Source organism: Beta vulgaris, chromosome 1 (assembly GCF_026745355.1).
Source record: "Beta vulgaris subsp. vulgaris cultivar EL10 chromosome 1, EL10.2, whole genome shotgun sequence".
Taxonomy (NCBI): Eukaryota; Viridiplantae; Streptophyta; class Magnoliopsida; order Caryophyllales; family Amaranthaceae; genus Beta; species Beta vulgaris.
This window is the reverse complement of record NC_079202.1, coordinates 61,892,202-61,919,710: the sequence shown is the minus strand read 5'-3', so window position 1 is coordinate 61,919,710 and position 27,509 is coordinate 61,892,202. Positions and strand designations below refer to the sequence as shown.

Here is a 27,509-nt window from a genome sequence, read left to right as displayed (position 1 = left end):
CACAAAGATCGAGTATCGAACCCTGATCAATTGATTAAGTAAAGTGAGCAACTACTATATCAAGACCACTTGGTTGGTTAGAAGCTTATGATGGTCTGATGGATCATCTTCAACATCGATCGCAGACGGTCAAACGGTACCGTATTTATCGATTAATAAATGTTAAATTCTCCAGTTTTTCATATTCTTGTTTACGTATTATTCTTACATTTGAAAATTCATAATCGTCTTTTTTTTTTTGGTTGAATTTTGCTGGTCAGAATTCATGGTGTTGATAATAAATTATGCATAGTTTTTGCGTCTAATTCTTGAATTAGGTTATATTATTGTTGTTCCTCGATTTTATCTTTCTTTATTTCAAGTTTTGTCTAAGTGTGATTGTAAATTTGCGATTTGTTACTCTGCTATGATTTTGCCGCCTTTTTTTTTGTTGTTGTTGTTAGAAGTTTGAAATTTCAGTTATTTGGCTAAACTTCCACAATCACCTAATAACAAGCAGCAAATGATGATTTTTAAATGAGAAATTTGTTAAAACTTATGCTAAAACCTAACCCTAATCGTAATGTCTGATTTTCGTTAGGGCAATGGTTGGATTTTACTTGATTTAGTTAGATAGTATGACTTCCAATCAATGGAAGTAATTTTAGTTTCAGAAATCAATAGATGGTTTTCGTATCTTTATAATGGACTTTAGTGGTGTTGCGTTAGTAATACGTGAATGTCAGAGAGGGTGAACCTAAATGACTTTGCAAATTCTTAGGTGCTCTCGGGAGCATCTAGAACTATGTGCTCTCAAGCACATTTTTGGCGCATTTGTCTTAGATCTTGCTCAAATGAACAAACATATAATGTGCAAAAAGATGTGAGAGGGTGCACCTAGTTCTAGGTATGCTCGGGAGATTATGGAGGCTTTGGAATGACTTAGGTGTGTTCTATACTTCTATCCAACTTATTTTGGCTTATATTGAAGTTCATCAGAATTTATTTGACTTATATGAACTTGTTTTATAAAATGTCAGAGCTTATGTATTATTTGAACTTATCTTTACTTATTTCGACATTCCTTCACTTATTTTATTACATGGTGATAAACTAGTGATCATCCATAACGAGTATGATCAATAAGCCAAGAATTCTGTTAGTGCTAGGACTTATCAATGAGCTTGTATATGATAAGGTTTCAAGCAAGGTTTACTGGTGGAGGGCACACTACAAAGGGGTCGGGATAGTTATGCTGAGTTGAGAAATCCACCCCCCTCCCCTCGGCGATATGGTGCATTAGGTATCTTAAAAACGAGTGTTAGGAAATGGGGATGCCTTTGTAGCGATTTGACGATTTCTTTCATTCGGAAATTAGCTGGCTATAAATGGCACAACCTTCTGATCGGTAAAGGAAAGGTTTTGTTGTTTCCTCTTTATGTACTAATGCTGAAATCTAGTTTGTTGCTTTGGAGCTGAGAGTGGAAGAAAATACTTGGCTTTGATTCATGAGGGATGTGGGGTTTTAATGGGATCCTAATCATCAAATATATATCTCTTTGTTAAATTGCTTCCATTATTGTTGGGCGAAATCAGAGGGAAAGGTTTTTATGCTTCTTCAGAAGGGTCCTGCATCAACCTAAGTACAAGGGTGTTGACTCAACATCGATTCTGCCTTTCAAGAAGTTGTGAGTCAAGTTTCGGACTGTTGTAAGAGGAGCACTGTATGTATCCAAGCTATGACGGAGGACCTAAGTGTTGACACTATGTTATTATGATGCACCATCATATGCTAGCTGCTTAGTTCTTGTTGTGATGGAACATGCTGTGCTAATTAGCTTCACTGAAATCTTCTATTGTGTTAATCAGATGAATTGAAATGATCAACTTCTCTAGGCGCAAAAAGAATCAGTTCCCTCGCACTCTAATCCAAATAGAATTCCTATATCATCTATTTTCCAAACTCATTGTAGGCTTTAATGCAGTTGCACAAAACATTCTGGTGCAATGTATGTACGAATCATGATGGTGATCTCCTCGGCATATGCGACTTTGATTATGTTGATATTAGTGTGTTACTGCCTACCCGCTAATATTCTGAACTTCATTGTTAGAAAAAGAAATTCAAAGGTCTACTGTGTTCTGAAATGGTGCTGCTTTTTCCTACTCAGTGTCATGAAGCCTTTTTTCCCTCTCTTATTGATCTTAGGATGGCCTCGACATCTTCTGAATAACTAAACTTGTTTTCGATCCTGCTAATATAGCTAGAAGACTATCCGCTGTTCTGAATCGAGTTTCCTCTGACAATTTATTATCATTCTGCAGATTTACTCTGGATCTTTCCCACTAACTAGTTCAAGCTCCTCTTTCTTATGGTCCTTATGGATTAGGTACGTATGAAGATTTCAGTTCTCGGGAACAGTAAGGTGGAAGACCCTTGGCAAAATAATTTCTCTCAATGAGCCTGCCGAATTTTTCTCAGAGTTAGTCCTCATACTGTTCAACTAGCTGGAAGAATAGTTCCCATTACCGACTTAAATCTCTTATCCAAGTTATTGATCAGGCCGGAATCGTGGTGAATGAGGCCCTCCCAAAACCCAGATCTCCAGACGTGGAGCACTGCTGCACTGGCCCTAAACAGCCTTCAAACTTGATATGTGAGAATCCTACTTCTGTATCTGTAACCACATTTGAATAATCTCAAACATGGTGCTTGCTAATGCTATAGCATTACACTCGTTAGTAATTTGGCTGACACTGGAAGAGCCAGAGGCAATCTTATTCTACAGCCTAACAATATTGTAAGTTTCCTCGTACTCCGTTTGTTATTTGCTCTCAAGTCTTTGATTGTGTGTATTACAAGTGTTATTGTCAAGAACAAGGAAAAGGTCACATTCATGTAATGTAAGATATGTTGTTTCTCACTAGTCACTAGTACTTGATTCATGCTGTGGTTAATGATGAAATATTGTCTTGCCTAAGGTGGTTGGAGGATGCACTGATTGATGTTAGCTTAGCAGAAAAGAAAGGAAAAGCTGATTTTAACAAAAAGTTGGGAGAACAAGATTTCTTTATGTTCTTAGTTCTAAGTACGGAAAACTTGAAAATATTGTATTATGGGAAAAGAGAAACCAAAAAAGCTTAGATAGAGTTTGATAAGATTCTAACTCTTTATATAGCACCAATCCATAAAACTTTAGGTACTCCTTGGAAAATGGAATTTGTAGAAATAAAGAATGAGGAAGCGATGCTGAATGATACGTAAAGCTATCACTGGGACGCCAAGACTAGGATATTTCATTAGTCATACATGTATATTTCCTCCGTTCTTTTTTAATTGCAACATCTGCATTATGATACTTGACGAGGCACAATGTTGACCATTTAATAACTTTAGTTATGGAATTGAAATTATGCAAATTGATATTAGAAAACTACATATTGAGACGAATCAAAGAAGATCTCATATGACTATGTTTATCTTTGTGTACAGATCATCATGTACGGTCAAAGTGTGAATTGTGAATAGTAGAAAAGTCAAAATGTTGTAATTAAAAAAAAAACGAAAGAAGTATATAGGTACCTATTTTGTTGAATGTGAAGTGTTCAAATGTCTGTTTCCATGAGCTAACATGAAGAGATTAGGCATCATGATGTCGAATTATGATATGAAGTTGTTATACTAAACCTACCTAAAAATTTTACTGTGTGGCCCTCTTAAACTCATTGCATTAGACCTACCATTACAGATTTGCATTTATAACTTACTACATTTGTTAGTGACATCAGATCATGAATTTGTATTGTTCATAATTTGATGGAATGGATATTGCCTAAATGATAAGGGAAGCAACCGAGAGACATGTGAAGTTATGATGTGGGTAGTATCTATATTAGTGGAAACTTAGGACAGTTGTACTTAATTACTAGTTCTTATAGCATAATTAGCATGTTTTACATAAATAAACATGACTGGCTGAATCGTGCGTGCATAGATAAGCGACGCTCCAAATATTTTTTTCTTATTTTATAAAAAAAAACAAAACTAGTATTTCCAGTTGTATGTTTCCTTTCTTAACAAATGACTCACTGTCAGTCAATGCTCTATAGTCTGTACATTACCAATCCCTCATCCTAGCTTAAGGTTATTATTGGTGGAAAAAGGTTAAATTAATTCTCGAGCGAAGGAGGTGGTATTGGTATGAGGCCCAAGTGAAATAAGGCTATGTTCAGTTCACCTTATTTTTGCTTATTTCAGATCTAATCAGATCAGATCAGATTAGATTAGAAAAAATAAGTTCAGTTCAGATCAGTTCAGATTATGCTTATATTTAAAAATCATTATATCTTTCATTACATATTAGTAAAAATTATAATAATTGAATATTAATAAAGTACTCATTGAGACGAATTAAACAAGACCCCACATGACTATATTTTTTCTTATATATTGAGAAAAATCTAAAAGATAAGATCTTGTAATTAGAAAAAATAAGTTCAGATCAGATCAGATCAGAAAAAATAAGTTCAGATCAGATAAGTTCAGATCAGAAAATTTCAGGTGAACTAAACATAGCCTAAATGTATCAAATTGGTGGAAAATAATTCTCTAAATAGCCGGACTCTTAATGATGAAGGGTACTCGAATTTTAAGATAATTGAGGAACCAATAGTTGAATCCCCTCAAAAAAAAAGGGACCAATAATAGAAAAAACGTGACAATCATTTTCGGTCTAAAAACTAGTGGTTAGTTGCATAACATTGATGTAAACTCAAGTACGTAACTATTGATAGCGAGGACTAGGAGTATTAGTTAGGAGGCCCAGGCTATTGATAGCGAGGACTAGGAGTATTAGCTTGGAGGTCCAGTATATTCATCATACAACCGGGTATGTAAAAGGTTGAAATTACACTCGGATGTAGAATGAGATGGTAGATATTACGTGCAGAGGGATAATTAAATAAACCTGGCAGATAACATGAGCTGAGGCCTGAGAGTCATTTTACTGTATTATTTACCCTGCTACCCAGTACCCAACCTGAGGAATCTTAAATACTTTTGACCAGTCATTCTTGCTCTGCTACTGAAAGCCACCCATTACCCTTTTATTAATTTTCAAGTAGTATTATTTAATTCTGGTATTTCAACTGCTGGCTGAGTGGCTGCTGCCAAGTTACTAGAACAGTAGTACTTTAGAGATGAGGGTCAATTATCATATAAGTCCACCAAACTTTGGGACAGCTTGCCAACATGCAACGCTCTTCAATGACCCCCCGCACACCTAGGGCTTAGCCCTACTACAGACTCTACAGTACTAGTACTCCAATCTCTCTCTCTCTTATTCTTGTAGCCATGTGTTGTTTGTTTTGTATGTTCATACAAGTTCAAAATCTATAGTGTACCACTTATACCACCTTCCTCAAAGTCTTTATAATACCTTTTTGGTTTAAGGAGTGTCTTAACTCTTAATGATGCTTCTATCGTCATCTCTTAATTAATAATTTTAGTCGGATAAATGTGATTATATATCCACTTTATAATAAGAAACTTAATTTAAACCCAATATGTAAGCGCAAACCACATAAAATTTTCTCATTAGTAGATTCTATTATGATGTAGCTCGATAGGAGTATCATTGAGACACTTATAACAACCATGGAATACTATATATGATAGATTTTCAACAAACATAATACTTCCTCCGTTTCTTTTTACTCGCTACACTTCTCATTTCACGGACTCCTAGGCAATTTTTGGAGAAGAGAGAGGTAGAGAGTAAAAAGAAAAGGGACTCATGTGGGAGGAGAGAGATAGAGAGAGTTTATTGCCCAAAAAAGAAGTGTAGCAAGTAATGTAAAACTTCCCATAATAAAAAATGTAGCGAGTAAAAAGAAACGGAGGAAGTAGTACATGAAAAATATATCAAGTGGCTTGGTATGTGAGTGAAACTTTGCCTACTTCCCTGCTCCACAACACGTGATGCCATGAGAGGAGTGACCAGAATTGGAGAGACACTTTTAAGCTTTTCTCCCAATCTTCATTTATATTTTTCTTTACAATTTGCTTCAAGTAAAGTTAGAAATTCATAAAAATAGCTTTCCCACTCATACAACTACCCTTGATTCTTGTGCATGTCATCCCTTCCTCTGTTTTTTTTTTTCTCCCTTACTTCTGATCTACTCATTATTCTCTCTCCAACTCACTCTCAAAGCTTTCAAAGTTCTCGATTTTATCAGTCAGCTTGCTCACTATAAATCACTACCTTCAATGCCTGGCTTTATTTATTCTTGTTATCCTTTTCCCCAGAATAAGAAAGCAAAATAAAGAAAGAGATCTGTAGTACTTTTCATGTATTATTATTATTTCTGAGTTATCTTACCTTGACTGAGTACTTACTCTAGAATCTAGAATTTTATTGTTTTATGAAATTAAAGCAATACTATTATTTTAGTAGTTGTAAGTAAATGACGCACCTTCTGACACCCACCACGCTTATGCCCACTAAAAATCTCTCACCTTTACCAGTGAAGTTATTTTTGTTGTTCACCTTTCTTTCCCTCCATAGTCATTTTTTGAGTAGCACTGTTTCCCTCCTTTCTCTCATCTCATCTGCATTTATTAATCAAATCTCATTCATAAATTTATAGGATTTTAGCTTTCTTCATTCTTTTACTAGCTTTGTATTGATGAAAAATGCTGTAACTTGGGGGGTAAATGTACAGTTTTAAGATCTGAATGTCATGATCTATGGGGAAGAAAGGTGGTAGTTCTTGGTTGACTGCAGTTAAAAGGGCTTTTAGATCTCCAACTAAAGAAAGTCATGATAAGGGTAGAAATTGCAGAAGAAAAGAAGATCATCATGACCCTCCATTAGAGGATCAAGATGATGAAAAGGTCTTGTTTATAGTTCTGTTCAAATGTTAAAAGTATTAGATTTTTCCTGCAAATAGTTTTGTGGGTGTTAATGGTGTTATCCTTTTTCATGTTTCAGAAGAAAGAAAAAAGAAGATGGCTTTTCAAGAAAGCCAATAACCAACAAGAATCATCATCTACAACACCAGCTGTGCAGCAGAGCCCACATGTGAAAGGGAGTAGTCCTATGAATGCAGCACCCACAGGAAGTGATGTGTCTGAGCAGAGACACGCCATTGCTGTGGCTGTGGCCACAGCTGCTGCCGCCGAAGCCGCTGTCGCTACCGCACATGCTGCAATGGAGGCTGCTAGGCTTACTCATCCATCACCCACCAATGTTAATCCGCCAAGAGAAGATTGTGCAGCTACTCTCATTCAGACTGCCTTCAGAGGATATTTGGTAAGTACTACTTTCCTTCAAATAAATATTACAAGATTCAACAATCTCTGATTGATTGATTTTGATTGATTTTGGGTGTATTGGGATAAAGGCTAGGAGGGCACTCAGAGCGTTGAAAGGATTGGTAAAGTTGCAAGCTTTAGTTAGAGGACATAATGTAAGAAAACAAGCTAAAATGACATTGAAATGCATGCAAGCTTTGGTTAGAGTTCAAGCTCGAGTACTTGATCAACGCATGAGATTATCTCATGATGGTAGCAGGAAATCTACTTTCAGTGACACAAATAGTATTGTAGAGTCCCGCTATCTTCAGGATATAGCAGAGAGAAGATCACTTGTAAGCCCCAATTCTAGCTATTCTTTTATCTTTATCTTTTCTTTTTGTTGTTTGCCTTCATTTTAATTGGAATCATTAAATGTAATAGTCACATTCGAGAGAGCCAAGCAGCTTAGCAGATGATTGGGATGAAAGGCCACACACCATTGAAGAAGTTAAAGCAATGTTGCAGAATAGGAAAGATGCTGCTTTAAAGCGAGAAAAGAGCCTTTCCCATGCCTTCTCTCACCAGGTATTCCAACCTCCGCCTTATTTTGCTTATTGCAGAGCTCCCTAGTTCATATCCGATTATGGACATATTTTTGTTCATACCAGCAGAAACTTAGCTTATTGAAACCAAGATATCATAAAATTAATGTGAATAGATGGTGGTGATATGTTAGTTTTCATTAACGACATGAAGTATATGATTCAGGATACTAGTTTTTATCTTTTGCTGAATATACAATCAAAAAGTATTACGAATAGAGAGTGAGGGATAACTCAGTTGGTTAGAGCTTTCCTCTGGGTTCCAGGATATCTTGGGATCGATTCTCATCACATGCCCTTGTGGCTCTCTAAACACCAAAAAATAACTATTACGGACCAAAAATGTTCGGTTGTGAAATGGGAATTTCTAGGCCTCTGTTTGTGTGCATTTTGGAGCTCATTAGTGTTATTTGTGTGTCAAATTTGGACAAAAAAGATGTGGAGAAGCGATAGGAGCTCAGTTGGAGAAGAAGAGTTGGAGGAGAAACCGAGATGGCTAGATAGGTGGATGGCTACTAAACAATGGGATTCCAGCATTGCTCCTTCTCCTTCTATGAGAGGCAGAGCTTCAACTGATCATAGAGACTCAATAAAAACCGTTGAAATGGACACTTCTCAGCCTTACTCTTATTTAGTTCCGAACTTCAGAAGATCAGTAACATCAACAACAGCAAATCATTATCAAGCTCAATACCACAATCAACGTCCGTCCTCACCTCTTCACAGTAGGGCTCAATCCCATTCACAACATCAACATCAACATCCACCATCCAGTACCCCGTCTCCATCTCGGGCTCGGCCCATACAAGTCCGCTCTGCAAGCCCACGGTGTATTAGAGAAGAAAGGAGCTACAACAGTCAAGTGTGTCAAACACCAAGTTTGAGATCAAATTACTTCTATAATGGTAACATCCAACCAAATCAGAGGGGAGCTGCCACTGCCAATGCTGCTACCACCAGCAGTGGTGGACCCAAGCCTAATTACATGGCAGCCACCGAATCAGCTAAGGCTCGACTCCGGACTCAAAGCGCTCCAAGGCAACGGCCCTCGACACCCGAGCGAGACCGAGGCGGGCCAGGTGCCGGAGCCGGGGCTAAAAAGAGGTTGTCATTTCCCAATCCTGACCCATATAGTGGGATGGGGTATGGGAGTTATAATTTGAGGAGCCCAAGTTTTAAGAGTGTAAATGTTCAATTGGGGATGATGGAGCAACAGTCAAACTATTCATCTTGCTGTACTGATAGCCTTGGAGGTGAGATTTCTCCTTCCTCAACCACTGATCTTAGAAGGTGGTTGAGATAATAATATGCTGCTAACTTTGCTAGACAATTAAGATCAGGGTGGGGGAGTTTTCATTAATTTTTCTGAAATGTGAATCCAATGATTTGATATTGGTAGTTGGTTCATTAATGTTTATGTTTGTAGTTTTATTGGGTGTATCTTCTCCACCCTGTGGTTTGGTTGATTTTATCATTTAATTGTGTATTACCCATGTAATCATATAATTTGTGACATTCTAAATGTTATTCTAATTGAGCAATTTTGTACTATTTGTTTGTTTTTTCAAATGTAAATGCTTCTACGTGGATCTTTCAATACCAGCCCTTTAGCCAGCAAAGGATAAGACTTGTATGCTTCTTGTCTTCTCTACCATGGTGGTAATTTCTATGCCCCAGTTAAAGATGCCATTTTCTAACTGAGGGACTTCCGAGAGAGACATTCATTGGAATATGTCATGTGTATTTCATTGCAACTTTGAAAGGAGTAAAATATATGATAATATAATTTCTAGAGTACTTTCTTGTACTTAAATTCTCCTGAAGTTATCTGGACTGAATTTATTTTGATCGAACTTATTGAAACTTATTGAAGTTTATGATATAAGGTGTTATGTTTAATTTAAACTTAATCAAACTTGTTTGTACTTAATTGAACTTATCTTAATTTAGTAGACCTGAAATTTATCTTTGTAAAGTGAAGACTTGGCAAAATTAACATAGTATAGCTTATTACTCCATTCCATAAAGTGATTGATTCAATATAATTGAACTGACTCTAAGCTCTATGTGACTAATTTTTGATTGAATTTTCATGAAGCAAACCAAATGCAACCAAATGCTGCTAACTTTCTTGAATTTGATTCAAATTAATGAACGCTTGGCTATCACAAGTCAGTTATCCCCGTGGTAACTTTTCTGACACCTCTAACTTGAAATTCCAAAGGTCTAAAGGATCGTTAGGCCACGCTTTCACGGTTTGTATTCGTACAGAAAATCAGAATCAAACGAGCTTTTACCCTTCTATTCCACACGAGAATTTTGTTCTCGTTGAGCACATCTTAGGACGATAACAAATGTGCCGCCCCAGCCAAACTCCCTAACTGATAATGTCCTCCGCCCTGATCGGCCCGCAAAACAGACCTTTGGTCTAAAAAGAGGTAGTGCCCCGCTTCGGACTCATGGAGTAAGTAAATATTTGGAAAAAATATTTGGACGTATACTTAATTTACATTTTTTTTCAAAAAAGTAATTTATTTCGAAAAATGGGTAAAAATAGGCGAAAAAAGTGAAAAATAGGGGAAAATACTTGAAAAATATTTCACGTTTCGGAAAAACATTCAAGGCCCCAGAGTACCTGATGATCCCCCGGGCCCTCGGACCTTCATTCTCCGTCCACTTTTTCCTTCCATTGGCTGACTAGGCACGACCCTAACTAGGCTCAAGACGGCCTCCGGACGGCTCAACATGATCCTTACCAGCACGAGTGTGCCTTCAAAGGGCCTCCTAAGGCCCTGGGGTGCACCCCATGGGCACCGGTGCCCGGGCACCGAGGGGACCGGATCCATGGACTATAATCCACGCTTTTTTCAGTTTTTGGGCCATTCACGAAATTCCCGGGGCCCGACGAGTTTTTTCGTCACGTACCTACATAGGGTCCCCGGGGTAATTGAAGATCCTCATGGAGCCTCAGGCCCTCATTTCCTTCCCACTTTTGCCTTCCCTTGACTCGATTGGCACGACTCTCGGTAGGCCTACGAGGGCCTCCGGCTGGCACCACATTCCCTATCCAAGGCACGAGTGTGCCTTTATAGAGCCTCCCACGACCTTGGGGTGCATCCCATGGAAACCGGTGCCCGGGACCCGCAGGGCCGCGAATACGTGGACTATAATCCACGATTTTTCCTCTTTTCGAGCCATTTTTCGACTTTTCGGTGCCCGACGAGTTTTTTCGTCTCGGACCTCCATAGGGTCCCCGGGATAATTGAAGATCCCCAAGGAGCCTCAGACCCTCATTTCCTTCCTACTTTTGCCTTCCCTTGGCCTGCTTGACACGACCCTCGGTAGGCCTACGAGGGCCTCCGGCTGGCACCACATGCCCTTTCCAAGGCACGAGTGTGTCTTTATAGGGCCTCCCATGACCTTGGGGTGCACCCCATGGGCACCGGTTTGCGGACTATAATCCAAGATTTTTCCTGTTTCGGGCCATTTTCCGACTTCTCGGAGTCCTGCGAGTTTTTTCGTCCCGGAACTCCATACGGTCCTCGGGGTCCTTGAGGATCCCCAGGGCACCTCAAACACTCATTTCCTTCCCAATTTTGCCTTTCATCAGTTCGCTTGGCATGATCCTCGGTAGGCCTACGAGGGTCTCCGGTCGGCACCACCTGCTCCTTTCAGGGCACAAGTGTGCCTTTAGAGGGCCTCCCACGACCATGGGGTGCACCCCATGGGCACCGATGCTCGGGCCCCGCGACGCTCAAATTCGTGGACTATAATCTACGATTTTTCCTGTTTCTCTATAATGTGATTGATTCAATATAATTGAACCGAGTCTAAGCTCTTTGTGACTAATCTTTGATTGAATTTCCATGAAGCAAATCAAAACCAAATGCAATCATATGCTGCTAACTTTGCTAGACATTTACTTGAATTCGATTCAAATTGATTAACTACTGAACCTAATTGTATACGTCATTTTTCAGTAGTGACTTGTAGTGAACTAATGTAATTTGTATCATATTAAGATGGCATTGGCCATGCACTACACGCTGGCTCATGCCCATGCTAGGCTAGGGCTGGCTAGACCTAAAACTAAGGTATACTCATGACACAACCTTTGGACTAAGGTATACTCATGACACAACCTTTGGGGTGTGTTTGAGCATAAAAATGGTGATTAAGCTTTTTATTTCGTATTGAAGTTAGTATCTCATATTGAGATGTGCTTGTCGAGTTGTATTTTTTTCATATTGGGTCGTATCGTGCTTTGAGCTAACTTAACCTGATGCCAACTTTACTTGAAAATGTTATGTGCTCTTTAACCCTCTCAATAACTTTGTTTCACACTTTTACTCTCACTAAATTATATCGGGTTAATTTTTGACCTTTTACTCAAGGGAAATTGCTAGTCACATTGAAACCTAGTAAAAGATTCTCACTGTTACTTGTAGACTCATTTTTCCAGTGTTCTTACAGAAAGCAAATAAGCTACAGAGATTTTGAAAGGACCCAAAAAAATTGCAAAGCTATTAGTCAACAAATCAACTTCACTGAAAATTATGTAAGATTACAGAAATTGATGAAATGCAACGACCATTTCTGACTAGTTACACGACTAGTAGCCACTGACTATCATCATGAAAATCTTTCTAAGGACAAGAATCTTTATGTCAAAAACAACAAGATCATATACATTAAAATTGTCAAAATTATCTGATACTTCATCCCTTGTTAGATTCAATTTGTGATTGTTTTTTTAATAAAAGAAAAACAGAAATAATATGTTATATTGTTATCTAGCACCAGAAAATACGATAGATATAAAGATGACAAATATAAACGAGAATATTAATATTTTTTGGTCGACCATAATTACCAAATTAAAAAATATAGCAAATAAAAAGAGATATCAATTATTCAAAATATAGCAAGGTAAACAAATATGAAGAGAGTATAAAGAATGATGTTATATTTGGATTTTACTTGTTTGTACAATTGTACTTCGTAGAGATAGTCTCCTGGATTGTCTTTATATTGCAGAAACTCAAGTACAGAAGATATGGGCCGTTGAAAGTCTATATCCTGGACTATTTGATTCATTTCACATGTGGGCTCTTGCCATCAATATGAAAATGGTCGATGTTTGGAATTGGGCTTCTTACTCAAAGGCTTTAATTTTATTTGAATGTTATTTATACTAATTAACTAATATATGATATATGCAGTACTTGAGGTTGCATATAAAAAGCCAAAAGTGAAAATATTAAGAGATAAATAAACATTAATTATATCAATTGATGCGTGATATCATGGTTATGTCATAAATTCCTCAAATAATACCATTTTAGGTAATTTATTTAATGTTTATTTGCAATCTTAAGGGTAGTAAATATCAAAACCCTAAAAAAACCTTCGAATTGAAACGTGTTAAAACTAGTCAAAACTAGAAATAACATGTTTTTCAATTCTCATGTAGTCTAACCCACTAGGAGTCTGTCCAATATAAATTTTTTAAGTAACTTTTAGTGTCTTGATTCGATTAAAACACTAATTAAGAGAAATAGTAGTGTTTGGTAAGGTAGTAGTGTAATAGTAGTGTTTTAGTAGTGTTAGTCAAAAGCTACAATTTGTAGTTTTTGGAATAGCGTTTAGTATTGTATAAATTATACATTAAAGTTATGTTTGAGTTTTTAACTAGTTATTTGTAAACAGCTATTCTGACAACTTCTTTTACCAAACATCAAAATCTTATACCACTACTTGAACAACTAATAGTGAACACCTACACACCAACCACTAATAGTTATCAACATAGCTAACAGCTACTCTCATAACTATAAACTACTACCACATCTACTATTGTCGAACATGTCCAAATCTATCAAAATTCAAACTAATAACCCAATAAATCTAACATTTGTGTTCAACATCTTGTAAAGTACTCTCAAGTAAAAGTTTCATAATCCATACGTTTCCATTGTGAAAGGATAAGATAATGACTATGCACATCCTAACAAAAGAAGTGATACAAAAAACCCCCCAAAATCAAGCTCTCACTTGACACCATTTTAGTACAGTCCTCTTGAAAATTAAACATGCCACAAATTTGCTAGTGAAGTGCATTAAGGTTCACGTTAAGTGGCAAAGACTCTTTACACGTTTTATAATTTAGAAAACATGTACAGGTGTCACGCGTGGAACAGCTCAAATACCAAAATTATGGTAATTGATGTCAAACGATTATAAAGATTAAACTGAATCTTGATTCGTAGGTCCTTAAATCTCTGATTAGTTCACCAACGTAAATTAAAGTATGAAAGTGATTGTATATTTGGAGTTCATTGATTTCTGAGATAGTCATTGGAATATTATACGGGATCCTTGTATGTTGAAGTTCACACGTCTATTACCAACTTTAAACAAAGCTTCACCCTTCTCATTATAGCTTATTGTTTGACATGAAATTGCTGAAGTTTGTTGACGCAGTCGGAAAATTCAGAGAAATAAGTGCTAATTTCGATCAAGAACAAACAGATTTACAAGCGATAAATCTGTAAAAATCTGGAATCCACCAGAAAATAGTAGGAAATCTGAGATATTATTGAAGATCAAAAACCGCCTCCCAATAATGACCTAATAATGTTTAAATACTTAACACAAAACCTTAATACGAAATTAAGGAAATAATAATATCCGGAAATAATTAACATACTGTTTTCGGGCCCTAAACGAACTCGGAAGGCTTAAAAAGCCTATAGATCACGGCATAACGGTGAGTTTGACTCGTTGGCCCGTTCCGCTTCCAGAAAGGTATTACAATAAGTAACCGGACTCTGGAGGCCCGATTAGTAGAAATCATTTCAGTATATTTTGACGCATTTCAGTCTATTTTGACGCATTTCAGTCTATTTTGACGAACTTCGTCATCCAACTTATCCGCTAACCTTCTTACATCACTTGTACTTCTCAAACGATACCATAAAAACAATTTATTTTCTGAAGTGAATATACTTTGATTATTGTAAAAATGTAGAGAAAAAATAGTAATGCTACACGCCGACACGTTTAACATTCAAGTGCATAAATTTTTAATTGGAGGAATTATAATTCAAGTATCTCATAAAAATGCAAGGCAAATAAAGACACGGATAAAAAGATGTCGATGAAGATCGATTTTGTGATTTTACTAATTCTATTTGACTTTACAGCCTATTGGCTATTGGAAAATACGACAGATGAACGTTTACTTTTAGAAAGAGAATTAGCCCAATAATAACTATGTTAATTTTTTTTGGTGACTAGTTTAATATATTTAGTGACTAGATTTACTTTTATATTGAAATTAGACTGTCTCTTTTAATAATTTTTGAATTTCGTGAGGTTATAATAACATGTGAGGAACTTTGAAATAAGAGAGAGAGAAGGGAAAAAAAATCCCCAAAAGATAGAACAACAAGCATAGGGAGTACTACACTACTACCTTCGAGTAATAGGTAACTTTAAATAATTTTTACTATTGTTTAAAACATTAACATAAATGAACTGATTTGAAGAATAAACTTGTCAAACAAGTAAATTCATGTTACTTTTTGTTTGTCCTGAAATTATGTGAAATACTTACTTCATTCGTTTCAAAATATAAAGTACACATATTATATGATTTTTTTTTATCATAATTATCTTTTACAATATGACAAGTTAGATTTTTAAAAGTTATACCATTAGATTTTGTTGTGAAAATTCTTAGTATAATATTATTCTTTTTATAAATTTATATCAATATGAACTGAGAGTAATGCAGGTCAAAGTTCAACCTCGAATATCGTGTTTGCTTGTTTTATGTTTGAAACAGAAAGAGTAAGTTATTTTGGTTTGTAATTCAAGATATTTAATATATATAGGCGGATATATTTCAATTTTACTAATTGAATATAAGCATGATAACTACACTTTTGTCCCTACTTGGTGCACCATCAAATGTCAATTTCCTCACCTCTACAAGTAATTGAGCTTTAGTAATACCAATTTTAATACTTCAATGTCAATGGCTTCATCTCTACAAGTATTTGATTTCCGTGTATATCATTGTTGACTTGTTGTCTTTGACATTTTTGTACCTACAATGAGATGCAAGAACACCTCTTCGATTTGAGTAGGTACTAGATTGAATAAGCCTTACCAGGAACATTATATCAGATTACTAGATACTTCATTCATTATTTTAGTTTTTTCATTTTTATTTCAACACTATTTATCTACTGTTAGGAAATTGGGTGTTGTAATTTGATTAATGCAGAACAAGTCAATGAAATAATAAGGATGAGACAAACAATAAAGAAGATAAACAGAAAGAAACACAAGACTTTACGTGATTCAATTAAAATAGACCTACGTACGTCCACAGGTGGGGGAATCGAGAGCTTCTTCAATTCACTATATATGATGGAGAAAAAACAGAGAGAATAATTACAAGAAGTCCTAAGAATACTAGAGGCTAAAATTTGTGTGTATAATAAACACCAAGAACGTTATTTTATAACATAAGGAAACCTCTTAATAAACCCTAAAATATACTCCATACAAAATCCGGAAAGAAATCGTGCATCCGGCGCCAAAATCTCCGTCATCAATTCAAATTGGCTGATGTCTCGGGCTCGATCGAGCGTTGTAAGCCCAATCGTACTTCGCTACCGGGCGAAATTCCAATTCGACAACGCTTCGTAAAACAACCATAACTTTTTCGTTTCTTAACGGAATTGAGCATTTGACCTATCATTGAAAATCTCTTTGAACAAGCTATCACCTACAATTTTAATCACATCAAAAAAATTTATGATTGAGAGATATGTGCATTTTAAAGTCAGCCTTATTTACCATTTTCACAAAATTTCAAGTCAAAAATAACATCTACTTCACTTTGATTGTGGTTTGCTATTTATACATAATAAAAATATAGGTACATTAAATCTCGTTAGATTCATCTGGATGTAATGTATTTCTCAAAATACATAATTTTCATTAATTTTTAAAGTTACACAATAAAAAATATCAAGAGTGAAAGTTGCATCTTGGACAACTAAAAACAACATTGATATATTATACTCTCATATTTTTAATAGAAAATGAAACCAAAAAAAGGGCAGATTTTTTAATATCAATATTCATATTTTTACCTTCTACGAACTAACACGTGGTTTGACCATATATAAATTAGTCGAATGAAAGATTTGCACTTCCATTTCAAATTTCTATTATCTTATAAACATATACATAGACAAAGTCTTCAACTCATAAAAAATTATTGATCTTAATATAAATAATTTTTTAGGTAAATAGAACGGAGCATAATTAGCTATAATTTTCAATTTGTATAGCTATTCTGAGGTAGTGAGATTGAGGAAAAACATACCTCATAATAGCAGACAAATACTCAATGCATGTATATCATGTCGAAGAAAGAGTGCTGAACTGATAAAGGCCTTATTTTTCCGGTGAAGGCCTTTTATGTAAGAAGCAATCTATCTGTCTCTCTCGTCATTATATTGAACATCAACTAGAACTGGTGTGATCTTTACTCCATAATAATTAAGTTGCGGTTCCTTTAGTTTCAATTTAATATTGCCACACGTAACTACGTAGTACTTATGTAGTTATATTACTCGGACTTGTATATCCAACTAGTATTTAGACCCTGGCGTCGTTGGTATTGTGTTTCCGCACTTAATATGCATTTTTTTTATTCCCACTAAAATATGTTAAGGAAAACTCAACATTTAAAAGATACAAATATAATAATGTGGACACTTAAAGCATGATTAAAAATTGATTGAGATGGTAATTGTGTCATGTTATTATAGCAAGAGGTCCGGGTTCAAATCTTGTTGCAAGCTAATTTTACTTTTGTTAATCGACATAGCTTAAACTATTCACTGTATTCAAAAAGTGGTTATTCTTTTCATAATATTGAACTTGAACAGTTGCCTAATTGAGGTTGAGGTGGCGGAATACGTAGTGGTACCACTTCCCATCTGCTATCCTGAGAAGGGATCAAACCTTATAGGACTCATTTGAGTAATTTTCCATATCTCCCTCAAGTTAGTCCCCTTCATCTTACAAAAAAAAGAGCCTAATTTTAAATTAAAATTAGAGTCTCTTATAAGATCGACTCTTTTTGCACATAGGTCACAATTTTTTTTTTGAATCTATCTCTTTACATTCTTTAATTTTACAGTTTCCATCAACATCTTACTTATTTTAGAATAGATGATGTATGGTTGTATTAAATGGTAAAACACTAAAGCTCCTATAATACACAAAAGTTTACATATTATAGATTCATACATGCGAGACGAGGTTACAATATACTTCCTCCGTTCTTTTTATATTACAATAAATACTATTTTGGGTAGTTTCACATCTATCGCAACAATTCCAATTTCGGTATAAAACGCAACTTTAATTGACAATATTGCCCTTACTTTATCTTATTAAAACCAGCATTAATCACTTTGCTATATAAAATTGCTTTTATTTTCTAAGGATGATTTCTCTCCTACTCTAGTTAATTAAAGAGTTACTTTTTATGCTAAACTACTCATTTGTTCCAAATTCTTGAAAATTGTGTCCAAAAATATTGTTGTAATAAAAAAAGAACATAGGTAGTATTAGTTCATATAAATTTTAATCGGATTGGGTCACCTTTAGTTTTTACTACTTATAACTTTCAATTTTGGCAGTTTTTTGCGACATTTTTGGACTTCCACGACCTGGTCATATTTTCTTCCGACACATCTAGGAGTGCCGACTTGACTTATAATATTGCGTGTGTGCTTGGCAACATTTACATTGCCTCGAAAAGCCTCTGAACACCCCATTTGATTTCTCGTGAAACCCAACATTGCCTTGAAATGAACGTAAAGACATCCATATATTCATTCCAAGCCACATGACTCCTTTCCAATGACCTCCCATGACCCTAGGAGGCATCCCGTGGCGTTCGAAGCTCGGGCACCGGGAAAGTCTGAAATCATGTGTTATGACCTTCAATTTTGGTTGTTTTTGGGGACATTTTTGGACTTTTCCGGGCTTGGTCATATTTTCTCCCAAAACATTCCTAGGAGTGCCTACATGACTTGTAACGTTGCATGGGTCCTCGGCACAATTTGCATTGCCTTGAAAAGCTTCTAACACGTACCCCATTTGTTCATTTCTCGTGAAATCCAAATTCCCTTGAAAAGAACGTAAAGGCATCCACATATTTATTCCAAGCCACATTACTATTTTCCAATGACCTCCCATGGACCTAGGAGGCATCCCGTGGCGTTAGGATCTCGATCCCCGGGAAAGTCCGAAAGCGTGTATTATAACCTTCAATTTTGGGTGTTTTTAGGACATTTTTTGGACTTCTTCGGGCCTGGTCATATTTTCTCCCTAAACATTCCTAAAAAAGCCGACGTGACTTGTAACGTTGTGTGGGTATTTGACACCATTTCTGTTGCCTCGAAAAGCCTTTAAACAACCCGTTTGTTCATTTCTCGTGAAATCTAAACTTGTCTTGAAATGAACATAAAGGCATCCATATATCTGTTCCAAGCCACATGACTCCTTTCAAATGACCTCCCATACCTCTACGAGGCATCCACTGGCGTTCGAAGCTAGGGCCCAGGGAAAGTCCGAAAGCGTGTATTATAACCTTCAATTTTGGCTGTTTTTGGGACATTTTTGGACGTTTTCAGGCCTGGTCATATTTTCTCTTGAAACGTTTCTAGGAAGGCCGACGTGACTTGTAAATTAACGCTGGTACTTGGCACCATTTGTGTTGCGTCGAAAAGCCTCTAAACACCCATTTGTTCATTTCTCGTGAAACTTAAAATTATCTCGAAATGCATGTAAATGCATCATATATTCGTTCCAAGCCAAATGGCTCCTTTCCAGTGACCTCCCATGGCCCTAAGAAGCATCCTGTGACGTTCGGAGCTCGAACCCCGGGAAAGTCCGAAAGCGTGTATTAACCTTCAATTTTGGGTGTGTTTTTAAGACATTTTTGGATTTTTTCGGGCCTGATCATATTTTCTCCCGAAACATTTCTAGGAAAGCCGATGTGACTTGTAATGTTGTGCGAGTGCTTGACACCATTTTTGTTGCCTCGAAAAGCCTATAAACACCCCATTTATTCATTTCTCGTGAAATTTAAAACTGCCTCGAAATGAACGTAAAGGTGTCCACATACTCGTTCCAAGCCACATGAATCCTTTCCAATAACCTTACATGCATGCCCCTAGGAGCTAAGCATCCCGCGGCATTCGGAGCTCGGGACCCGGGAAAATCCGAAAGTATGTATTATAATCTTTAATTTTTGATTTTTTGGGTCATTTCTTACTTCTCTGGTCCTAGTCATATTTTGTCCCGAAACAAACGTGGGAATGCTGACGTGACTTATATTATTGCGTGGGTGCTTGGCACAAATTGTATTGCCTCGAAAATTCTCTGAACACCCCATTTGTTCATTTCTCGTGAAACCGAAAATTGCCGTGAAATAATCGTAAAGGCATCAACATATTCGTTCCAAGCCACATGACTCCTTTCTAATAACCTCCCATGCCCCCTAGGAAGCATCCCGTGTCATTCGGAACTCGGACCCCGGGAAATTTCGAAAGTGTGTAGTATAACCTCTATTTTGGTTGTTTTTGCGACATTTTTGTATTTCTCCGGATCTGGTCATATTTTCTTCCGAAGCATTCTTAGGAGTACCGACGTGACTTGTAACGTTTCACGGCTGCTTGACACCATTTGCATGGTTCAGAAAAGTTTCTGAACACCCCATTTATTCATTTCTCGTGAAACCCAAAATTGCCTCGAAATCAACATAAAGGCATCCACATATTCGTTCCAAGACATATGACTCCTTTCCAATGTTCCCCCATGTCCCCAAGATCCATCCCGTGGCGTTTGGAGCTCGAATCCCGTAATGTCCGAAAACGTGTATTATAACCTTCAATTTTGATTGCTTTTGGGGAAATTTCGGACTTCTCCTTGCTTGGCCATGTTTCCCTCCGAAATGTTCATTAGAAAAAGCCGAAGTGACTTGTAACGTTGCACGAGTGTCTGGCACCATTAGTATTGCCTCGAAAAGCTTTTAAACACCCCATTTGTTCATTTCTTGTGAAACCTAAAACTGCATCGGAATGAACGTAAAGGTAACCACATATTGATTCCAAGCCACATGACTCCTTTTTAATGATCTCCCATGACCCTAGGAGCCATCTCGTGGCGTTCGGAGCTCGGACCCCGAGAAAGTCCGAAAGTGTGTATTATAACCTTCAATTTTGGTTGTTTTTGCGACATTTTTGGACTTCTCTGGGCCTAGCCATATTTTCTTCCTAAACGTTTATAGGAAAGCCGAAGTCATTAATGTTGTGCGGGTGCTTGGCACCATTTTTTGTTGCCTCGAAAAGCCTCTAAACACATCATTTGTTCATTTCTCGTGAAACATAAAACTGTCTTGAAACGAACGTAAAGGCATCCTCATATTGGTTCCAAGCTACATGACTCCTTTTCAATGACCTGCCATGTCCGTAAGAGGCATCCTGTGGTGTTTGGAGCTCGGGCCCCACGAAAGTCTGAAAAGTGTGTATGATTACCTTCCATTTTGGTTGTTTTTGGGACATTTTTGGATTTCTCCGACATGGTCATATTTGATCTCCCGAAACGATCCTAGGAAAGCCGACGTGACTTATAACTTTGAGCGGGTGCTTGACACCATTTGTGTTGCGTCTTGAAACATACATTTTTATTGTTTAATGTCTCATTTAGTTGTATGAAAGAGGGGAAAGTATATATGACAACATGACATTTGTTTGTCTTAGGTTTTAAATATATAGAGAGATTAAATAGTGGTTGAAAATAAAGATACAGTTAGTACTCAATGTAGCAAAAACCATGATCATGACATTCAGGGAGCGAGATAACTTCTAGCTTTTGAGAAGTAAAGATTAAACAATGTTTTTTGGTGCTATCAATCCCTTAAACTCCACCATTATATGTTCTAAATGCATACATGTAGAAATATCCAAGCCCCACGTAACTTCTCAATCAAAAGCAATTGCTTAGAAACTGCGTGCATCTATAACCATACAAGGTACTAATTAGTTACCCACAAATTTTAATTCCTCAGCTTGACTTTAAAGCATAATAAATATATACTTCTATTTACATGATATATGCTTGTAATTATGTGTATATATATATATATATATATGTATATCCGCCCTATGACATATATAGGTCACAGTACATATTTACATAATGCATAATATATGGTCATAGAGCTATCTTCTTAAATAATCATGTCTTTTTTCTCTTGCAAAAAACGTTATTTCTCACCAACAACAATTCATATTTTATGCTTTTGCCTATTACTCTACAATGTTGGCTGCAGTCCTCCTGAAGATCCAATCAAATGCTCAACTAAAAACTCAAATTGCACCATAACCAACTCCTATGGAATGTTTCCGGATCGAACCACTTGTCGGGTGGCTGAAGCCATGTATCCGACCTCAGAAGACGAGCTTATTGCGGCCGTGGCTGAAGCAACCAAGAACAACAGAAAGATGAAGGTATTGTAGTAAGGTTTTTTTTTTTTGCCCCAACCTCTTGGTAAGAAGAATTTTCTATAAAGCTGCCTCGCATGGAACCACTCACCCAAAGGCCCAACAAGAACCTCAACCCCCGAACATTGAAATCTGCTTCCACCAATATTTGAACATTGGTCTCCCATGTGGGAGATAGGAAACCATGCATACTGTTTGACTTAAGGATTCTTGGTAGTATTGTAGTAAGTATTACCTCTTCAAAGTGTGGGTGTAATGGATACTAGTTGACCTACATATTCTCAATATTTTCTTAGGGGAAAGGTTTGAAAATGTTAACAAAATAAAATTTCTTAAACAAATAGTAAATTTATGCAATATAGATAGATGATCTAAGGACTGATGGGAGTTAAACTTTAATGTACAATAGGTAGATTTCTCACTTCATGATATTTAATACTACCTCCTCTAAATTGAATACTCACAAATAATTTAAACCGTACTTTCATTGTGAGGATAATTAGGAACTATATGTGAGTTATATATGATCATGTATACATACACCCTTAAAATAAGGAATAAAGGATTGTTCTCTTCTAAATATCTCTTTATATCTATAAGTTAATTTCTTCTCCTCGTCACTTGCGAGTTTGTTAATGCATGCTACCCACCTATCTTTAACTGATGGTCATATTCTTCTCTTTGAACATGCTAAACATCATCAGTACTTATCTCTGTTTATTTTTAATAGTTATATTTTGACATTTTTCAGTATACTATTCACAAATTTCGCTTTGACCAGAGTTTATGATTTACACATGAATAAAAATATAGTGATGTAGTATCTTGTTAAATTCGTCTTAACATGTATTTTATTAATATGTACTTTTTTATGATTTTTACAAATACAAAAATATAAATGTTTAAAGTTTTGCATTGACATACGTAAAAAAATGTAAGTTCGATAATTAAAAAGATTTCGAGAGAGTACTTAACTAGATATTTGACGCAAATTCCTCCCAAAATGAAATGACCTTATTAACTGATAACAGGTAGCAACACGTTTCTCGCATAGCATACCAAAGTTGGTATGCCCCGACGGGAAGGATGGACTTCTAATAAGCACCAAAAACCTCAACAAGATACATAAAATCGACACTACCGCCAAAACAATGACGGTCGACAGCGGAGTAACCCTCCGACAGCTGATCAACGAGGCGGCAAAGGCAAACTTATCGCTGCCTTATGCACCCTACTGGTGGGGGCTTACCATAGGAGGGATGCTAGGCACTGGTGCACATGGAAGCTCATTGTGGGGAATGGGCAGTGCAGTTCATGACCATGTTGTGGAGCTCCGGATTGTTAGCCCCGGTGGACCTAAAGACGGGTATGTTAAGATCCGAACTCTTAATGAGACTGATGTAGATCTTGATGCTGCTAAGGTCTCCCTTGGTGTTCTTGGAGTAATTTCGCAGGTATGAATAACATTAACTTGAAGACAATAATTGATCAGTTCGAGTAGGACCATAAGTTGCACCAATTTTTTTTAGTACATGACATAAAATTAGGATATCCTTCTCATAATGGAGTAATCTAAAGAATAAAAAAAATAACGAAATGATAATCTAAAACATTAATTTGAGATTTTTTATCCAATTTACTATTATCAACTCTTCGTATCCACTTTTTTGATATGGTAATATTTTAACCATAAATGAAATTTGATGACTCAACATTTTTTATGCCTGATGTAGTAGTAAATTGAATTCCGACCTTCATCTTGTTATTTTTGATATTCAAACAATAAGTTTGATTTTTCACATTTTGAAACTTCCCAACTAAATAATAAACCAAGACTCTCAAGACGAGAGTAGATAAATCCATCATATTAATGGAGACAACCTTTACACAAGAAGGAGATAACAACGACCCTACAAGAGGATGAAAAGTTATTAAAAATTAATTATATACTAATAAAACTAATAATAAAGCAATGAACATAGCAGTATTTAGGGCTCTCCGCCGATATAAAATCGATGGAATCCCATACTAGAATACTAATAGATGCTAGGGTTTGAAAGAGAGATTAGATTTAGGCACGACAACATTATGATTAATTAATTGATGGAAAAAAAACTTAAAAATATAATAATAGGTAATAGTAACAAAACTAGTTATATTAAATAATAACAAATCCTAAGAGCAAACTCTTATAATAAGTATACAAGTGTTCCGTTGAAAAGCTTCGTTTGAAAATACTTAACACGATTTGACTTTTGCACTATTCACATTATTATCATTTGACAGTGTTTTATGCTTTTTCAAAAAAGAAATATATTGTCATGTGGGATTTTTTTAGATTCTTCTCAACTTATACATAACAAGATATCAACTTTTTATAATTTTTACTTAGACTATGTTGAATACCATTAATCACCACAAGTGAGTGTCCTACATTGGAGAAAGAGAAGAGACTAAACCACTTTATAAAATTACGAGTCACTCCTCCTACCACCAATTGGTTTTAGTATGGAACCTCCTTTGAGCTTATAAAGTAGACCAAATCTCTCATCCTCCTTGTTCGGGTCACCCGGGTCCGTTTCGTATTGTTTCTAAATTTAGCATGGGAAATAAAGATATTAATGGTTAAAAATATGCATTGGCGAATCTAGATGCCAACTAGATTAGTTGGCAAACTTTTGGAGTGATAATACCCAAGATTGATCTGAGAAGCTTATAAGACTTATTTCAATGTACATTGAAGGTAACTTTGAAACTAGAACCCATCTTCAAGCGGTCCATCACTTACACAAAAAAGATAGATTCTGACTTGGGAGATCAAGCCCTAATCTTCGGTAACCAGCATGAATTCGCTGATCTAACATGGTATCCGAGCAGAAAAGAAGTCATGTATCGCATTGATGATCGAGTTCCCCTTACGACGAAAGGCAATGGTCTAAATGACTTCACTGGGTTTCGCTCAACGCTTTCAGCTGCATTAGCGATCATTAGGTCCTCAGGTACCATTCAAGCTTAATTCATAGACTCTCATGTTAACAAGAAGAAATTTATTTTTGTTGTTGACATTATTCTTAATTGAGTATAATTTCATGCTTAAGCTAATGCTAATGAGTTCAGAGGAGAATCAAGAATCAAGAGGAGATGCTGAAGGCAAATGCATCGGTGCTAAACTTACAACGTCTCTACTTCGAGCTAATGCATATGGACTCACAAACAATGGTAATGCTATGTGGCAAGGTTTCACCCTGCTGGAATGCCTTACATTTGTAGTCGCACTCGAAATAACCCAGCATTGGGGATTAGTTTCTATGTTTAAGGGTCTTATCTGGCCTATTTCGTTTAGGTTAACTAGAAGGGTACTATATAAACTTTATAATTAACTTCTGCCTTCACATTCCGTAATTTGTACTCTCTCCTCAAAGATAATAAAAACGATTTATCCCTTTAATTGTGTACGTAGCAGCTAACACATTGTTAGTAAACCACTTAAATTCATCTGTCGAATGTTCTTTATTTCTTTGTTGCTTTGTTGATTTTGTTACAACACATCCAAAACTTGTTCTATAATAACTCTTATTATTATCATCAATTTCTAGGAGTCCTCTTTACCGGCTACCCAGTGGTTGGATACCAAAATCGTTTGCAATCATCGGGAACATGCCTAGACAGTCGAGAAGATGCACTAACCACAGCATGTCCATGGGATTCAAGAGTTAAGGGGGAGTTCTTCCACCAAACCACATTTAGCATTGGCATGTCTAAAGTGAAAGCCTTCATCCAAGATGTCCAAAAATTAGTATCTCTAGAACCTAAATCCTTTTGTGGCACTGAGCAATACAATGGCATATTAATGAGGTATGTTAAGGCCTCAACCGCGTACCTTGGAAAGCAAGAAGATGGCATAGATTTCGACATCACCTATTATCGAAGCAAGAATCCCTTGACCCCACGACTCTTTGAGGATATACTCGAAGAGATGGAGCAAATGGCAATGTTTAAGTATGGAGGATTGCCACATTGGGGAAAGAATCGAAACTTGGCCTTTGAAGGCGCGATCAAGAAATACAAAAGTGGTGGGGAGTTCATAAAGGTTATGAAGAGGTTTGATCCAAAGGGATTGTTTTCAAGTGAGTGGATCAATCAAGTGCTTGGGTTGGAAGAAGGTTTGAGTATAGTTAAAGAAGGGTGTGCCCTTGAAGGGTTATGTATATGCTCTCAAGATAGTCATTGTGCTCCTACTAAGGGATACTTTTGTCGACCAGGAAGAGTCTACAAAGATGCTCGAGTTTGTAGTACTGCAAAAAATTAATAATTCATAGTAATCTTACTCAATACTTCTTGCTTAACTTAATGCAAAAGTTCTAAGAATTAATGTCCTTTATATCATGTAATTCACCATAGTCGAGTAAATACTTCCTAAATTATCATGTAACACATAAGAATAATGTAAAAGCCGATTCAATAAACACAATATACAAAAGAAAAAAGATTCCAACTAAGTGTCTCCTCTCATTTCAGCACTCATTTTTAGTCCAAACTCGAGATAATTATGTTGAGAAGTCATGAAGTCATTAATATAGTTCTCTGATCTAGAAAATGTTACCGATTTTCTTAACGGCCCGTTTTGTAGTCGTTAATAAATTGCGGTAATGGGAATGAATTTTAAGTGTAATTTTATTAGGGAAACACCCCTAAAATCTCTATGGGGAGGTATTTTTTTCTCCATGGGTAAGCAATCTCACCCATTTGCATTTAGAATCAAAATATCTAAAATAAACTTGTGTTTTTGTCTCCAAGGGGAAGCAATTTTCATTACCACTCATTACCACCTACAAGGTGGTATTAGATGGGAATGAAAATTCAAGAAGGAAATTGGACACTTTAGGATAAATTAGCATTACCATGGAAATGGACAATGATATTTCTCATAAATTTACACATAAATTCATTCTCATTACCACCATTTATGACCAACTACAAAACGGGCCGTAAATGTCTTAAGTCGTATACATCACTATTATTTAA

General features: G+C 36.2%; 2 protein-coding genes across 7 annotated transcripts; both read left to right on the top strand.

Moving 5' to 3' along the window:
• Positions 1–38: 38 nt before the first annotated feature.
• Positions 39–9,429, top strand: LOC104903788 (protein IQ-DOMAIN 17). 5 transcript variants are annotated; one of them, XM_048646735.2, is made up of 8 exons: positions 39–136; positions 2,370–2,462; positions 2,543–2,636; positions 2,723–2,780; positions 6,972–7,292; positions 7,384–7,629; positions 7,718–7,861; positions 8,315–9,429. In XM_048646735.2, exons 5-8 carry the CDS (start codon positions 7,080–7,082, stop codon positions 9,179–9,181), a joined length of 1,470 nt encoding a protein of 489 aa, XP_048502692.1. In that variant the 5' UTR covers positions 39–136; positions 2,370–2,462; positions 2,543–2,636; positions 2,723–2,780; positions 6,972–7,079; the 3' UTR covers positions 9,182–9,429. The 5 variants fall into 5 exon arrangements, with proteins under 5 accessions (XP_048502692.1, XP_048502656.1, XP_057251718.1 ...); XM_048646699.2 differs by having other exon boundaries at positions 2,543–2,780; XM_057395735.1 differs by having other exon boundaries at positions 2,370–2,636.
• A 12,499-nt stretch (positions 9,430–21,928) lies between these two features.
• LOC104903879 (probable L-gulonolactone oxidase 6) lies at positions 21,929–26,974 on the top strand. Of its 2 annotated transcripts, XM_048646803.2 has the most exons (6): positions 21,929–22,012; positions 22,313–22,490; positions 23,516–23,938; positions 25,228–25,483; positions 25,602–25,703; positions 26,081–26,974. In XM_048646803.2, the coding sequence occupies exons 2-6, from the start codon at positions 22,380–22,382 to the stop codon at positions 26,791–26,793; spliced, it is 1,605 nt and encodes a 534-aa protein (XP_048502760.1). In that variant the 5' UTR covers positions 21,929–22,012; positions 22,313–22,379; the 3' UTR covers positions 26,794–26,974. The 2 variants fall into 2 exon arrangements, with proteins under 2 accessions (XP_048502760.1, XP_010690348.2); XM_010692046.3 differs by lacking the exon at positions 21,929–22,012 and having other exon boundaries at positions 22,148–22,490.
• Positions 26,975–27,509: the final 535 nt, after the last annotated feature.

Coding starts and splice junctions, on each gene's coding strand:
- LOC104903879 (XM_010692046.3), top strand. CDS start 22,221: ATGTCTTTTTTCTCTTGCAAAAAACGTTATTTCTCACCAACAACAATT. Junction 22,491..23,515: donor AGAACAACAGAAAGATGAAG/GTATTGTAGTAA, acceptor AACTGATAACAG/GTAGCAACACGTTTCTCGCA. Junction 25,484..25,601: donor AGCGATCATTAGGTCCTCAG/GTACCATTCAAG, acceptor TAATGAGTTCAG/AGGAGAATCAAGAATCAAGA.
- LOC104903788 (XM_010691935.4), top strand. CDS start 6,728: ATGGGGAAGAAAGGTGGTAGTTCTTGGTTGACTGCAGTTAAAAGGGCT. Junction 7,293..7,383: donor CTGCCTTCAGAGGATATTTG/GTAAGTACTACT, acceptor ATTGGGATAAAG/GCTAGGAGGGCACTCAGAGC. Junction 7,630..7,717: donor TAGCAGAGAGAAGATCACTT/GTAAGCCCCAAT, acceptor TAAATGTAATAG/TCACATTCGAGAGAGCCAAG.